Source organism: Eschrichtius robustus, chromosome 16, assembly GCF_028021215.1.
Source record: "Eschrichtius robustus isolate mEscRob2 chromosome 16, mEscRob2.pri, whole genome shotgun sequence".
NCBI classification, from domain to species: Eukaryota; Metazoa; Chordata; class Mammalia; order Artiodactyla; family Eschrichtiidae; genus Eschrichtius; species Eschrichtius robustus.
Window position 1 is genome coordinate 12,126,343 of NC_090839.1, and position 14,628 is coordinate 12,140,970.

Consider the following 14,628-nt stretch of genomic DNA (forward strand, 5'->3'; position numbering starts at 1 on the left):
TGGAATACTTGGGGCAGGGTGAGAGGTGAGTGTGGCTGGAGCAGAGTGGGTGAGGCAGAGAGTGGGAGGACACGACAGCAGGGAGGTAGAGGTGGGAGGGGGCAGATCAAGTCCTTACAGGACCTTGTAAGGACTTGGGCTGTGCTCTGAGTGAGGTGGAGCCATGGAGGGCTCTGAGCAGGATTCAGTAGAGGATCTGACTTAGGTTCTAGCAGGATTCTTCTGACAACTGCAGGGAGAATGGACTGCAGAGAGATGAGGGCAGAAGCCAGGAGACCAGGGAGGAGTAACGGCTCAGCCAGGGGGCTGTTGCTAAGATGAAATGAAACCTGTCTCAGTTCACCCAGCAGTGAGCGGCAGCCCCAGGATTAGAATCAGACATTCTGGGTCCCAGCTCCACACTCTGCCCACTGCCTCACAAAACTCACACGTGCCCAGCACTCCTAGTTTGCACTTCCTGCTACTGACAAGCTCTCATCAATTCTTCACAGCAACCCCCTAAGGTAAAGTACAACTCTGACCTCTCTGTCCCCAGATAAGGAAGCGGCTTAAGAGAGGGTAAGTTCCCTGGCCAAGGTTTCCCAGGTGTAAATGGGGTGGGGTGTGTGTAGGGAGTGGAGAGGGTGGAGTGAGGTCCAGACCCTTCCAGCTGGGAGCCCATGTTCTCGCCAGTGCCCAGGGGTGGTCTCTTGCAGAGTCACTGGCACCAGAGGCCAACACCCTAAGTACCAGGTAATGTGACAATGTCCACCATATTCTGAGCCCCTGCTGTGCTGCAGGTACAGGTGGGTGATGTACACTTATTGTCCCTACAGCAGTTGCAGATGAGGGACTCAGAGCGGGGTTCTCTGAGCTCTTGTGCCCCCTCCACTGTAGTTATTGAAGGTAAAACAGGGGGCGGTACAACCCCACTCCGCCCAGACCAACAGAATAGAAAACTAATGTTCTCTAGCCCATCCGGGGTGGGGTGGGGATGGGATGGGTGAGGGGCGGGGGGGGGGCGGCTAGGGTGGTGGAGACTGCTTAGGTGGAATGTGGAGGAAAGGCCCTTCCAGTCCCCTCCCACCCCCAATCCCTCCTCTGCCACCGCTTGACCTCTCATCCTCACACTTTCCCTATCCCCATCACCCCTCCGTCCCCCCATATTCCCTTCCTTCCTCTTCCCCAAATCCCCCATTCCTCCCCCACCCCCCCGCGTAACCCCTCCCTCCCTGCACATCCCCTCCCCTTCCCCTCCACCATCCCTCCCGTCCCACCGCATCCCCTTCCTTCCCGTCCCCCGCACCCACATTTTCCACGCACACCCCTCCCACCCTTTCCTGGGCCAGGGGGTCGGAGCCCGTCCCGCAGAAGCTGAGCTGAGCGGAGTCTCCAAGAGCGACCCCACCCACCCCCTGGACCTGGGAGGGATCGCAGGCCCTGCCCCCGCCCGTAAGCGGGTGGGCGGGGGAGAGGGGGAGGGGCGTGGGGGCGGGGTCGGCTCCGGGGCTGGGCCCCCGTGGCCCCCGCGGCCCCCAAGCCAGCCCGGCCGCCTCCGGCGCTCCGCAGCCGCTGCCTGGTCGCCGGCCCTGCCATGTCCTGGGCCGTGGTCTTCGGCCTTCTGGCCGCGCTGCTGCTGCTGCTGCTGCTGAGCCGCCGGCGCACGCGGTGAGTGCCCCCCGCCCGGCCCGCCCCCGGCTCGCCCCCGGCTCCCCCCACCCCGGCCCGCCAGCGCCGCCCCCGGCCAGACAAAGGGTCGTCTCCGCTCAGGCCCGCGCCCCGGCTGCAGCGACGGGGTCGCCGAGCCAGCGGCGGGCCCGCGTCGGAAACCCCGCTCCAGTCCCGCGGGCAGGAGGGGGGTCCTCCTCCCACCGTCCCCTACACCCCCCGGGCGAGCCTGGAGGTGGGAGCCCAGGTGTCCGGCCGAAGGGGCTTCCGCGCTCCTCCCCCGCCCCGGGGAGGGGGCCAGGCCCAGAGGGCTTAAAGAGGGCTCAGAGCTGGGGAGACGCGCGCGGGAAGGTGCAGGGAGAGGAGTCCCAGAGGGCTGCTCACCCACCGCACACACTCGCTCGGCGGGGACGCGAGAAGCCCGGGCCTGGCTCAGAGAGCGGTGCCCGGGACCTGCGAGGGGGTTTCAGCTGAGAACCGAGAGTCACGGGTGCAGAGTGGGTGCGTGGACATGCTCGGTGTGACTCCCGGTGGAAGAAACCCCCTCCCGCTCTTCAGCCTCTGCCTGGATCGTGCACCAACTCGGTGTCAACCCCCAGGCTTGCTCTCATCCCCATTACGCAGACGGCAGAGTTGAGGCTGGGGAAGGCAGATGCCCTGAAGGATGCCCTCTTACGGCCCTGGAACCACCTTCCACAGGATTCCCCGATCCGGACGCAGGGGTTGAGTAGGCTCGGTATTTCCCTCTGCCTGAGAAACTCAGGCCCACAAAGGGGTCTCCCTTCTGCTGAGGTCTCCTCGGGCGGAGTAGAACCGGAACCAAATGCCTCAGCTTCCTAGCGCCCAAGGTTCTCCTGCTCCATCGAGAATCTGCGATTTAGGAGAAAAGTAAAACTCATCCATCTCAAATCAAGGAGATGGCAGTATAGATCTTTTCCTTTTTATAAAATATTTTAAAAATTAATTTGAATTGCACAGGGAATACATTTGACTTAAGCATTTATCCCATTATAGATAAGACTGAAGCCCTTTTAACCACTCTTCCGACAACTCAGGACCTCTCCTGTTGATTAATTTGAGAGGAACCTCCCAGATCCTTTAAAAAGATTTTTTATTTTAGACTTTTTATTTTAGACTGGTTTTATATTTACAGAAAAGTTGTACAAAGAGTTCCCAAATACCCCTCACAGTTTCTGCTATTGTTAACCTCTTACATTATCATGGTACAGTCATTAAAACTAAAAAAACCAACACTGGTCTGTTACGATTAACCAAACTCCAGACTTTATTTGAATTTCATCAGTTTTTCCATTAACGTCTTCTTTCTGTGCTAGGATCTCATCCAGGGTACTGCCTTTGGTTGTCATATCTCCTCAGCCTCCCAGCTATTTTAAAAATTATTCTTATACGCATAGACATTAGCTCGTAGATAACACAGGGCGGTGGAAGTGTGTGTGTGTGTGTGTGTGTGTGTGTGTGTGTGTGTGTGTGTGTGTGTTTAAATCAGAGTGTCTGAAAATTCCAGAAATTTTCTGGAAACCTTTTATTTTTAAACAATGTGTTAGTTGAATTTCCACACAGTGAGTTCACAATATTTTTCTTCAACCTCTGGGCACCTTTCCAGGTGAAACTTAACACCATACATTCAATCATTTGCCTGGAAAAATGAAAATGAAAAAGGCCACAGATAAGTTTCCTTATAGAGAAATAAATTATTTTTCCTAAGTTGTCAGGCTTTTTGGAAACTCTGTACAGAGTTGTTTTCAGACTGTACCTTTGCTGTTTTCACTCCAGGTTTTCGTTTTGACATCTGTCCATGTTGCTATGTGGAGATCTAATTCATTCTTTCAATCTTTTGTGTAGTATTCCATAGTGTGAATAGGTGCAGGTTTATTTTTTCCCTTTTATTCCTGTCCCTATTGAGGGACTCAAGTTGTTTCCAGTGTTTTTGCTATTTCAGACAATGTGCTGGGCTCATCCTGTAGGGCCTCCTGGTCTGTGCTTTTCTCTGGGGCAGATGAGGGCAGCAACAGAATACATGGATTCTGGGAGGCTGGGTACCTGGGTGCTTAGCATATGGAAACTCCCAGCCTCCAGGAATAAGAACAAGTTGAGTAACTGCTCTCTGCCTCAGTTTCCCAATCTTTATGCTTTTTTTTTTCTTTTTTGGCCACACCACAAGGCATGCAGGATCTTAGTTCCCTGACCAGGGATCAAACCTGCGCCCCCTGCAGTGGAAGCGCAGTCTTAACCACTGGACCGCCAGAGAAGTCCAGTTTCCCAGTCTTTAAAATGGGAATGATGATGGAATTGCCTGGCAGTCTACTGTTTAGGATTCCATGCTTCCACTGCAGGGGGCACAGGTTCGATCCCTGGTCAGGGAACTAAGATCCCACAGGCCGCACGGCACTGCCAAAAAAAACCCCAACAAAACAAAACAAAACAGGGAATGATGACGATAATAGTAGGTGAGAGTGGAATTGCTGGATTAGAAGGAATGTCAGACATTATTTTAGGTAACTCTTGCTATCAATCCAGAGAGCTAATTTGTCTTTGAGGGTGAGTTGTTGATTTTTATACCTGTGGGCAGCTTAGAAGTTTCACCAGGTGGGTACTGGGGAGAAGTGTGGGTATGGGGGTCACTGACAGTTGTGCAGGTGGTAGTGTGGACCCTGGTGGGGCAGAGTTGTGTGGACCCTTGGGAGACCCCACAGGGGCCGGAATTTAGGCCCCCAGTCTCATTTTCTCCTAACTTGGAGATGGGGGCACTCTTGTTACCCCCATTTTACAGAGGAGAAAACTGACGTCCAGAGAGGCCAAGCAACTTGCCTAGGGTCGCGTGGACTAAAAATTTTGGCTTCAGGAATTTTTAATTTTCAGAAAAAATGAATTTTCATTCTTCCCACACATTTTATTTGTGATCTGAATGCTCAAAAGTCTTAAACCACATGATATGAAGATAGTAAGAGATGCAGCTATGACCAGAAGATTCTTCAGGAACCACAGATAATCAAGTGTTGGAAAAAGAGGTAGACGAGACTGATGCCGTGTTGATGGCGATCCAAAGTTTGGGTCAAAACACGCGAGGCCCTGCACCTCCCACGGCTCATTCACTTCTCCTGATCAGCCCCCAAGGTGATGTCCATCACTCCACCTGACAGCTGAGGCTTAGAAAGGCTAAGTGACCTCCTTAAGGCCACACAGAAGTTATATTCTACATCTAGCTGGTTCCAAAATTCATGCTTTTCTCAGTTAAAGGGTAAAAAAAGCACTACTTCAGTCAGTCACTTACTCTTGTCTTTACGTCTGGCCTTTTTAAAAAGTTAAAACATTTTTAACTATGAAAAGTTTCAACTATACAGAAGAAATTAAAAGAACAGTATAAGAACCCCTTGTACCCATCACCTTGATTTGACAGCTGTTAACATATTTTTAAAAATTACAGATATCATGATATCTCAGCATTAAGTATTTCAGGGTGCATGTTAAAAAACAATTGTGACGCTGCTATTCTGCCTGAGAATATAAAAGATAATTCTTTTTTTTAAAATAAATTTCTGCTATCTTTTTTTTTTTTTTTTTGGCCACACCGCACGGCTTGTGGGATTTTAGTTCCCCAACCAGGGATGGAACCAGGCCCCTGGCAGTGAGAGGGAAGAGTCCTAACCACTGGACCACTGGGGAACTCCCTAAAAGATAATTCTTAATATCATCTAGTTCCCAGTCCAAATTCAAATTTCTGCCATTATGGCAAAGAATTTTAAAACCCGGCTCAGTAACCGTGAGTATTTTCTCCGGGGAAAGGTGGTGAGCAGGGAGTTAGGAGGCCTTGTGTTGGGACTTAGGAGTCTGACTGCTGTGCCCACTGGGGCTAATTATCTGCCGTGTGAGTATCAGAAACATCCTTCCTGCTTTCCGGGCCTTAGTTTCTCCATCTGGGCTCTGAGCTAGCTCACGCAGCTGGTCTCTCAGGCCCCAGCCACTACACCAGGCTGAATGCGTCTGTCTTCCTCTTTGGGCTTGTGTGGCTGCTCCAGGGAGCATTGGAAGAAGTCTCCTGGGTGGGAGACCCTTTTCTGGGTGGCACAGTGACATCAGATGAGGGTTCATAGAGGCACAAGGGTCATTCTGGGCCCTTGCAGGATACGGAATTACTAGGCAAAAATAAATCTGTCTCATTCTAACACGTGCTAACCAGAGGTCACCAAATGGTAGTCCATGACTGGATTCAGCCCCAGGTGGGTCTGATGTGGACCACACAGTACAAGGGGGGAAAACTGGGGGAGTCCACACACAAACCCCCAGATTTCCAGCTTCTCCTGAAAAATTGGAAGATCTAGCAACACTTGCCTGGGACTCAGTTGTAGAACCTGCTCTAAACCTTGCCACAGTCTCCACCACTCCCTATTGCCTCTCCAACATGCAGCTGTTCTATTTATCACTATACCTGCTCTACTGTTTTTTTATTATGCTGAGGAACAAGGCTATGAATCTGTATCTATTACAAAAACAGGAAAACAGAACCTAGAGCAAGGCAGCCACGTGCTTTTTCTACACCATGGGAGGCAATGGGAGGGAAGAGCAGAAGAGGGTTAGGGAGACCCTTGGTTAGTGGCAGACAGCCTGCGGATGAGCCCTGGGGAAAGAATGGGTTAAACGGTTTAAACAGACTCAGGTTGTTCCAACCCAGCTGGGCAGCAACCAGCCCCTCTGTTCCTCCATTAAATCCTCCTTGAGGCCCTGAATTGAGCTGAAACTACTGGACAGAGAGGTTGGGCAATCTACCAACACTGCACAGCTAAATGAGCAACTTCTGCTCTGGGCAAGCCGGAATGCAGACTGTGTGTCAGGCTCTTGACCTGCATTAGCTCCCTTAAACTTCTTACGAGTCTGGGAGGCCGGTGCTGCTCATTGAGCACCAACTGTGTGCATGATTCGTTCATCTGAGACATATTTATTAAGCGTCTACTATGTCCCAGGCACTGTTCTAAGTGCTGGGTCTACAAGAAGTGTCTGCCTTCATGGAACTTCGGTCCAGAGAGGGTGTGATACTTCAAGGGACACAAAGGTGGTTGATATCCATGCATGACTTTCTCCCTGATTTTCTCAAAGGTACGAGTGGGAGAGAGAGACAGGACAGATGATGGGATTGGCGGTGGGCTCTGTGAGCAAAGAATGGGCAGGTTTTTGAGGAACCCACATGATAGGAATCAAAGCTCCAGGGGAGAATCAAAAAAGATGCCTTGGTATCTGAACCAGGAAGGGAAGGCAGCGATCAGCCGTGTGGGCAGGAGCTGGGGATGAGAGGGTCACGCCCTGCATCCCTGCCCCCCAGGGCCTGGCAGTGCCTCAGAACAGTGAGAGTGTCCATGAGGGAGGCTAGAGACCGCAGACCCCAAAATAGAGCCTCCTTCGCCCCCGCTGGCCTCTGGCTGAGTCACCCTGGAATGTGACCTGGGCCTGAGTTGGATTCAGGGCCCCGGGGGCTGAAGGAGCCTCTGGCACATCAGGAATCAGATGCCTGGGCTCCCAGCTTCCTGCCTTTGTCCGCACCTCCTTGGAAATTTTCAGGGGAAAGATGAATGCTGCCAGAAATAACACCAGGCTCGCTGGGGTGCTCCGGTGGCAGCCAGAGTCAAAGGCAGGGAAAGGAAGCCCCACCCACACCCCAAAAGGGGAAAATCTTAGGGGAAAATCTCAGGCCCTGCGTTTGGGAAGGTCGCTGAAACCTCTCTGTGTTTCAGTTTCCTCACCTGCAAAGTGGCTGTGCAGATGTCCACTTGGGGTGACTTGGGGCCGAGTGTAGCATCAAGAGTGTGGGCTCTGCAGCCAGGCCTGCCTGGATTAGAAAGCCAGACCCTCCACGGTGGGCCCTCGGGCAAGTGGCTCAGCCCCCTTCTGTGCCTCAGTTTCATCTGCTGTAAAATGGGCTTGATAGAAATACAATGCTTCCTTCCTCAAAGGATAACACAGTCAGGGCTCATCAAGTATCAGCCATTATTACCAAGCAAGGAAACCTTTGCACCTGGCATATAGCCGTTGCTCAAGAAATGGCACCCGGGAGTCATATTGGTCCTGCTTCTCAGACCCACCCCAGCTGCTCCCCGGTTGCCAGGTGCCAGGCACTGTTCTACAGCCCCCTTCATCTTCATCACAGCCCAGTGTGGTCAGTAGTGTCGTCACTCCTCTTTTACAGGTGAGGAAACAGGCGTAGGGAAGCAAAGTCACACGGCCAGCAAGAAGCATGGCTAGGATTTGAAGCCAGGACGTGTGGTGCTAAAGTCAGGCTCATAACAACCATCCTGCCCTCCTGCCTCTTGTGCAAAAATCGCCGCCTCTGTGTCCTGTCTCTGGGCTCAGACCTGGACTGGGAGAGGGCTGGTGCACGCTGGGCTCCTCCAGCCCGGTGCTGTGCCAGCCTTTAAACGGAGCCTTCGGGAGAAGTGGCTCACAGAGAGGTGAGGGGAAAGGAAGGGTCCTGGCACGTCCCCAGCACCCCCTTAGAATCCCCGAGCTGCACCTTTGCGAGTGTCCTCAATGATGGGCTCAGAGGCAGGGTGGGAGTGGGGAGAGAGGAGGAAGTGGGTGGGGGGAGGCACTTCCTAATGCCCTCAACCCTCACCTCTGGTTCTGCTTCCATATTTCCCAAACTCTGGCCCTCAAATCTAGCCAGTCTCTCTGTCCACCACCTGTTCCCCGCTTTGGGTTATGTTGGGGGACAGTCAGACTGAGGAGGCAGGAGGCCGTGGTGGAAGAAGGTAGACAGGGAGGGGAAGAAGGATGAAGGGAAGGTGGTCCCCCCTGGACTTCTGGGGATGGCACAAAAACCCCTGACCTGGAAGTGGAGGAGTCGGATGCTAGGCCTGGCTCCTGGGGGATCACAGCCTCCACTCCCACCATTATTGCTTTAGTCTCCTGACACATCTCCCTCCTGTCTCTCGCTCTTGCAACTTTTTTTTTTTTTTTTTTGGCTGCACCGCGCAGCCTGCGGCATCTTAGTTCCCTGACCAGGGATTGAACCTGTGCCTCCTGCAGTGGAAGCGCAGAGTCCTAACCACTGGACCGCCAGGGAATTCCCTCTTGCAACCTTTTAAAAGCACAATCACATCACTTCCTAAATCCTACTTCAAACCCTCCAGAGGGTCCCCACCACACTTGTAATAAAAGCCAGACTCTGTCCTCGGCCACTGGCCCTCTTGGTCCCCAGGTCATTTCCAGTCTTTCACCCCCACATCCTCCACTCCCAGTGGCACAGCGGCTCCTGCTGTCTTGAGAACCTCACCAAGTGTGCTCTTACCCCAGGGCCTTTGCACTTGCTGTTCCCTCTGCCTGTAAGGTTCTTCTCCCCACTCTTCCTTCCAGTCTCTGCTCACATGGCACCTCCTTGGAGAGGCCCTCCCTGACCACCTTCTCTAAACTAGCGCCTCCCCACTATCTCATATCACCCTTCTTTTTTCTTTAATGAGATGTATTTCACATACTATAAAACTCACCCTTTTAAAATATACAATTCAGTGGTTTTTAGTATAGCCACAGGGCTGTGCACCCATCACCACTATCTAACTCTGGAATATATTCATCACTCCAAAAAGAAAGCTGGTACCCGTGAGCGGTCACTCTCCATTCCTCCCTCCCCGCAGACCCTGGAGACCATGAATCTACTTTCTATCTCCATTGATTTGCCTTTTCTGGACATTCATAGAAATAGAATCATACCCTATGTGGCGTTTTGTGTCTGGCTTCTTTTACTCAGCATGATGGTTTTGAGGTGCTTCCAAATTGTAGCATGAATCAGTACTTCACTCCTTTTCATGACTGAATAATATTCCACAGTATGAATATACCACATTGTGTTTATACATTCATCCATCGGTGGACATTTGGGTTGGTTCCACTTTGGGGCTATTATGATTAATGATACTATGAACAATAGTGTATAAGTTTATGTATGAACTTATGTTTTCAATTCTTTGGGGTATATTGCTGGGTCATATAGTCACTCTTTTAATCTTTCAAGAAACTGCGAGACTAGTTTCCAAAGCAGCTGCACCATTGTACATTCCCACTAGAAATACATGAGGGTTCCCATTTCTCCACATTCTTCCCAGGACTTATTTTCATTTTTTTTTTTTTTAACATTATGGCCATCTTAGTGGATTTGAAGTGGTACTGCTTGTCGTTTTGATTTTCATTTCCCCAATGACTAATGATGTTGAGAATCTTTTCATGTGCTTACTGGCCATTTGTATATCTTCCTTGGAGAACTGTCCATTCAAATTCTTTTGTGCATTGTTAAATTGAGTTATTTGTCTTTTCATTGTCACGTTTTATCTCCTTTATTTTCTTCATCACACTTCTCGCTCTCTGAAATGATATTGCTTCTTTGTTTTTGTCTGTCTCCCCTTATTAGTTATGTAAGCCCTGTGAGGTCAGGGCCCTCCACCTCATCTTCCCTGTTCACTCCTGTATCTCCAGTGCCCAGGATGATGCCTGCTTTATAGTTAATATTTGGTGAAGGTGTGAATGTAATATTGTGAAGCCCATTTTGTGATCATAACATAGCTCTCTTTAGCTAACAGCCCCTCCCTTAGAGGGTGGTTGGGGAGGATGAGATGAGACATTCATATATCAAATGCTTGGCCAAGGGCAGGGCCCAGTGCAAGTGCGATGTCAGTTTGAGTGTATTAGTTATCTCTTGCTGTGTAACAAATTACCATATAGTTGGGAGCTTAAAACAACACCCATTTATTAGCTCACACTTCAATAGATCAGAAGTCCAGCACAGTGTGTCTGTGTTCTCTGTCCAGAGTCTTACAAGGCAGAAATTAAGGTGTTGTCCAGGCTGCCTTCCTATCAGGAACCTCCAGGGAAGAATCTGGCTGAATTCAGCTCCTTGTGGTTGTGGGACTGAGGTCCCCATTTCCTTGCTTGCTGTCAGCCAAGGTCCACTCATAGCCCCTAGAGGCCCCATGCATTCCTTGCCATGTGGCCCCTTCCATCTTCAAAGCCAGCAGCAAAGAATCTCCCTTATGCCAAATCTCAGTCTCTTTTGCCAGGAAGATCCCTGCCCCTTGTAAGCCCTGTCCTCACCTGATTAGGTCAGGTCCACTAAGAAGAATCATCCTTTCTCAAAGTTAACTGTACCATCTACCTCACTCAGTTGTAGGTCATTGTAGGCACCTTAGAATTCCATCCACCGTAGTGAGCTGTAGATATGTTATTATAGCCTCAGAGGAGCCCCTCTGCTCTCACAGATGAGATTTTGACCTTGAATATCACACACAACCTTCCTACCCCCTGGCTGAGCTACCTGTACCCCTAGGGCATCCCCACAGGCCATGGGCATGGCCTCTGGCCTCCTGAGATACCTCAGATTCTGAGCTGGAGAGGGGCAGTCAGGGGTCAGCGATAAGGGCAGTTCTTCTACCACCTCCTGCCATCCAGCCATGCTCTCCAGCCTCACCCTTTCTCGGTGGGCATGAGAGGAAGTGTGAGATGACCAGGACCCTGGTCCATGCTGGCTCAAACAGAGAACTCTGTATCCTAATACTACTGGGTTCTGGAAGGTTCTCCTACCTGCAGAGAGGTGACCACCTTAACTGGACCCCCCAGAATGTACCAACATCAACTGGTACCCCAGCTTCTGCTCTCAGCCCCCTGTGGTCTATTCCCTACTCAGCAGCCAAAAGCCTCTTGTAAAAACCAAAGCCAAATTCTGTCCCTCCTCTGCTTCAAACTCCAGTGGCTCCCACCTCACTCAGAGCAAAAGCTGAAGTCCTCAGAGCTGCCTACAAGGCCCTGCATGGTCTGGCCCCTGTTCCTGTTCCGGCCTCACCTTCTACTGTACACGTCTTGTTCCCACATCCAGCCACCCTGGCCTCCTCACTGTTCTTTGAACACACCAGGCACGATCCAACTTAGGGGCCTTTGCCCTTGTTCCCTCTGCTTGGAAGCTCTTCTTTTAGATATCCATGTGGCTCCCTCCCTCACCGCCTTCAGGTCTTTGGTCAAATGTCTCCTCAGGGAAGCCTTCCTCTCCACGGAAAATCTCACGCCATGCCCCACACTCTTTGTCCTCTTCCCTGCTTCACCAAATGGTGATAAGTGCTGTGGCTTCTGCAGGCGACCTGGCGAGCCTCCCCTGGACCTGGGCAGTATCCCCTGGTTGGGCTATGCTTTGGAGTTTGGAAAAGATGCTGCCAGCTTCCTCACTAGGATGAAGGAGAAGCATGGTGATATCTTTACTGTAAGTGCCTCTTTTGCCTCTTGGGAGGGAAGGGGATGAGCAGCTGGGCCTATTAAACCTGGTGTTTACTGATTTCTTCAATACCCATCCATACACTAACCATCCAGTGGTCCAACCAACTTTCTATATGCCTATCCAACTGTACATCCAACATTTATCTAACATTCATCCCTTCATTATCCCTCTAGCATCTTCCCAACGTGCAGCTATGCAGTCATTTAATATTATCCAATACTTGGTGTGTTCATCTAACCGACCTCTATCCATTCATTCAACTTCCATCTGTCCCACATCCACCCATCCATCTAACATCTGTCCTTCTGCCTATCTGCCCAATATCTAAGCAGCCTTCTTCCATCTTAATATCCATCCAATATTCATTCATATATTCCATTTCCATCAACCTCCATCTATCCACTCATTCATCCATCTTTCTAAATATCTATCCAAAATCTGTCTATCCATCCACTTATCCATCATCTTTTCCTCTGCCTGTCTACCCAATTTATCCAGCATTCTTCCACTCATGGACGTAGCATCCACCCAACTTTCAACCATATATTCAATTTCCACCAACTTCCATTCTTCTGCTTATCTGCCCATGTTTCCATCCATCTGCCACTACCACCCAGCATTTGATTATCTATCCTTTCAATATCCAATGTCTGTCCACTCTATGTACATCTATTTATATCTCTCTCCATCCACCACTTCAACATCCAAACAACCATCACTCATCCATCCACCTTCCACGTCTCCTTCTAACTTGGAAGTTAGAAGTGAATCCAACATTCACCCTTCAATCTGTTTACCCAGTATCCACTTAGCATCCTGCCATCCATGTACCCAACATTCATTCATACATTTAGTTTGCAACCAACCTCTAGCGGCCCATCCATCCATCTTTCCATCCAACACACATTCAGTGATCTATCCTTCCATTTATCCACCCATCTAACCATCCATCCAATAGCATTTTTCTTGGATATTGGCTTGTATTTTATAAGAGAGTTTGATTAACATGACTCACAGACCACATTTTGAAAACAGGGCTAAGGCAGTGGGTAGTTAGAGTTGTGTGACCCCCTCCACAGACATTTGAGGGAAAATGCCCTTACCTTTGTTGACTGCAGGATTACAGCTCTCCAGTGCTGTTTCCTTCCCATCTTGAGCAGCATGTTACATACAGAGTTCAGCCTCCCAAAGAAGGTTTTGCTTTCACATGCACCAGCACTTATCCAACAACATCCATCCATCCTTCCTTCCTTTCTTCCATCCATTTATCCACTCATCCATCCATCCACCCACCCACACCTATAATATATCCATTTATCCACCAACATCCTCCCATCCATCCATCTGTACATTCATTCATCCATCCCATCCATCCATCCAACCATCCACCCACCCAGTTCATCCATCCACCCACCCAGTTCATCCATCCATCCATCCATCCATCCATCCATCCATCTGTACATTCATCCATCCACCCATCCATCCATCCATCCATCCATCCATCCATCCATCCATCTGTACATTCATCCATCCACCCATCCATCCATCCATCCATCCATCCATCCATCCATCCATCCATCCATCTGTACATTCATTCATCCACCCCATCCATCCATCCATCCATCCACCCGCCCAGTTCATTCATCCATCCATCCATCCATCCACCCACCCGGTTCGTCCATCCATCCACCTATGATGCACGCACATCCATCTGCTGCTTCTGTGGGCAGACTCTCTCCTGGCTGCTGGAGATACGACATTAACCAAGATAACCACGGAAGATGCTGAAAAGTGAGGTGGTTAAGAGCATAACCTTTGGTTCATAAAAAGTGCCGAATTCCATTCCCAGCTCTGCCACTTCTCAGCTGTGTGATCTCGGGCACATTTTATGCCTTATCACATTTCAGCTATAAATGGGTGCATGATGGTCCCTGCCTCACCGGGTGGTTGTGAGAGGTAGATGAGGGGGCATTGTCTGTTAAGTACCTGGTGGGGCCCCTGCCTGGCACAGGGTAAGTCGACCTCTGAGAACTGCTGTTGTTCATAGTCGTACTCCTCACTCCATCCCTGCCAACTTCCCAGGTGCTGGTGGGGGGCAGGTATGTCACTGTCCTCCTGGACCCACACTCCTATGACATGGTGGTGTGGGAGCCTCGCACCAGGCTGGACTTCCACGCCTACGCCGTCTTCCTCATGGAGAGGATTTTCGACGTGCAGCTTCTGCATTACAGCCCCAGTGATGAAAAGTCCAAGATGAAACCGTGAGTGGCTGCAGATGGTACCCATGGGTGGGCCAGGGTGGGCGATCGGCTTCTGCCCGCGTAGTTCAAGTCCTGTGTGAGCTGAGCTTGTTTCCACAACAGGTGTCCAGTAAAGACATTTCATTTTGTGAAAACAAACAAAAACAAAACAAGAAACAACCCTAGAGAATTGGGCTGAGGAAGAACTCTTTACTTCCCAAGAGGCAGCTCTGATTTTTAGTAGAAGGAGACCAGGGTTGGGGTCAGCTAGACCTAGATTCAAATCCCAGCTTTCCCACTGCCTAGCTTTGTGACTTTGGGCAAACCAGCCCCCGCCCCCCACCCCCGCACCGAGCCTCTGTTTCCACATCTGTCAAATAAAGGGAGGTGGTGGGGTGATTAATGTTTTTGAGTCCATACTCTGTGCCAAGCATCATGCATGATCTCATGAGTCTTCACACCAATGCTGGAGAGTAACTT

General features: G+C 50.3%; 1 protein-coding gene across 4 annotated transcripts in view; it reads left to right on the plus strand.

Moving 5' to 3' along the window:
- The first annotated feature begins 1,385 nt into the window (after nt 1–1,385).
- The window catches only part of PTGIS (prostaglandin I2 synthase), a 45,328-nt gene continuing 32,085 nt past the window's right edge, over nt 1,386–14,628 (plus strand). Inside the window, exons 1-3 of one of the 4 annotated variants that reach the window (XM_068565757.1) lie at nt 1,386–1,647; nt 11,770–11,893; nt 13,991–14,169. In XM_068565757.1, the coding sequence (XP_068421858.1) occupies nt 1,574–1,647; nt 11,770–11,893; nt 13,991–14,169 (377 nt within the window). In that variant the 5' untranslated portion in view covers nt 1,386–1,573. The remainder of the gene's footprint in view (nt 1,648–11,769; nt 11,894–13,990; nt 14,170–14,628) is intronic. The other 3 variants (XM_068565758.1, XM_068565759.1, XM_068565760.1) reach the window with 3 other exon arrangements.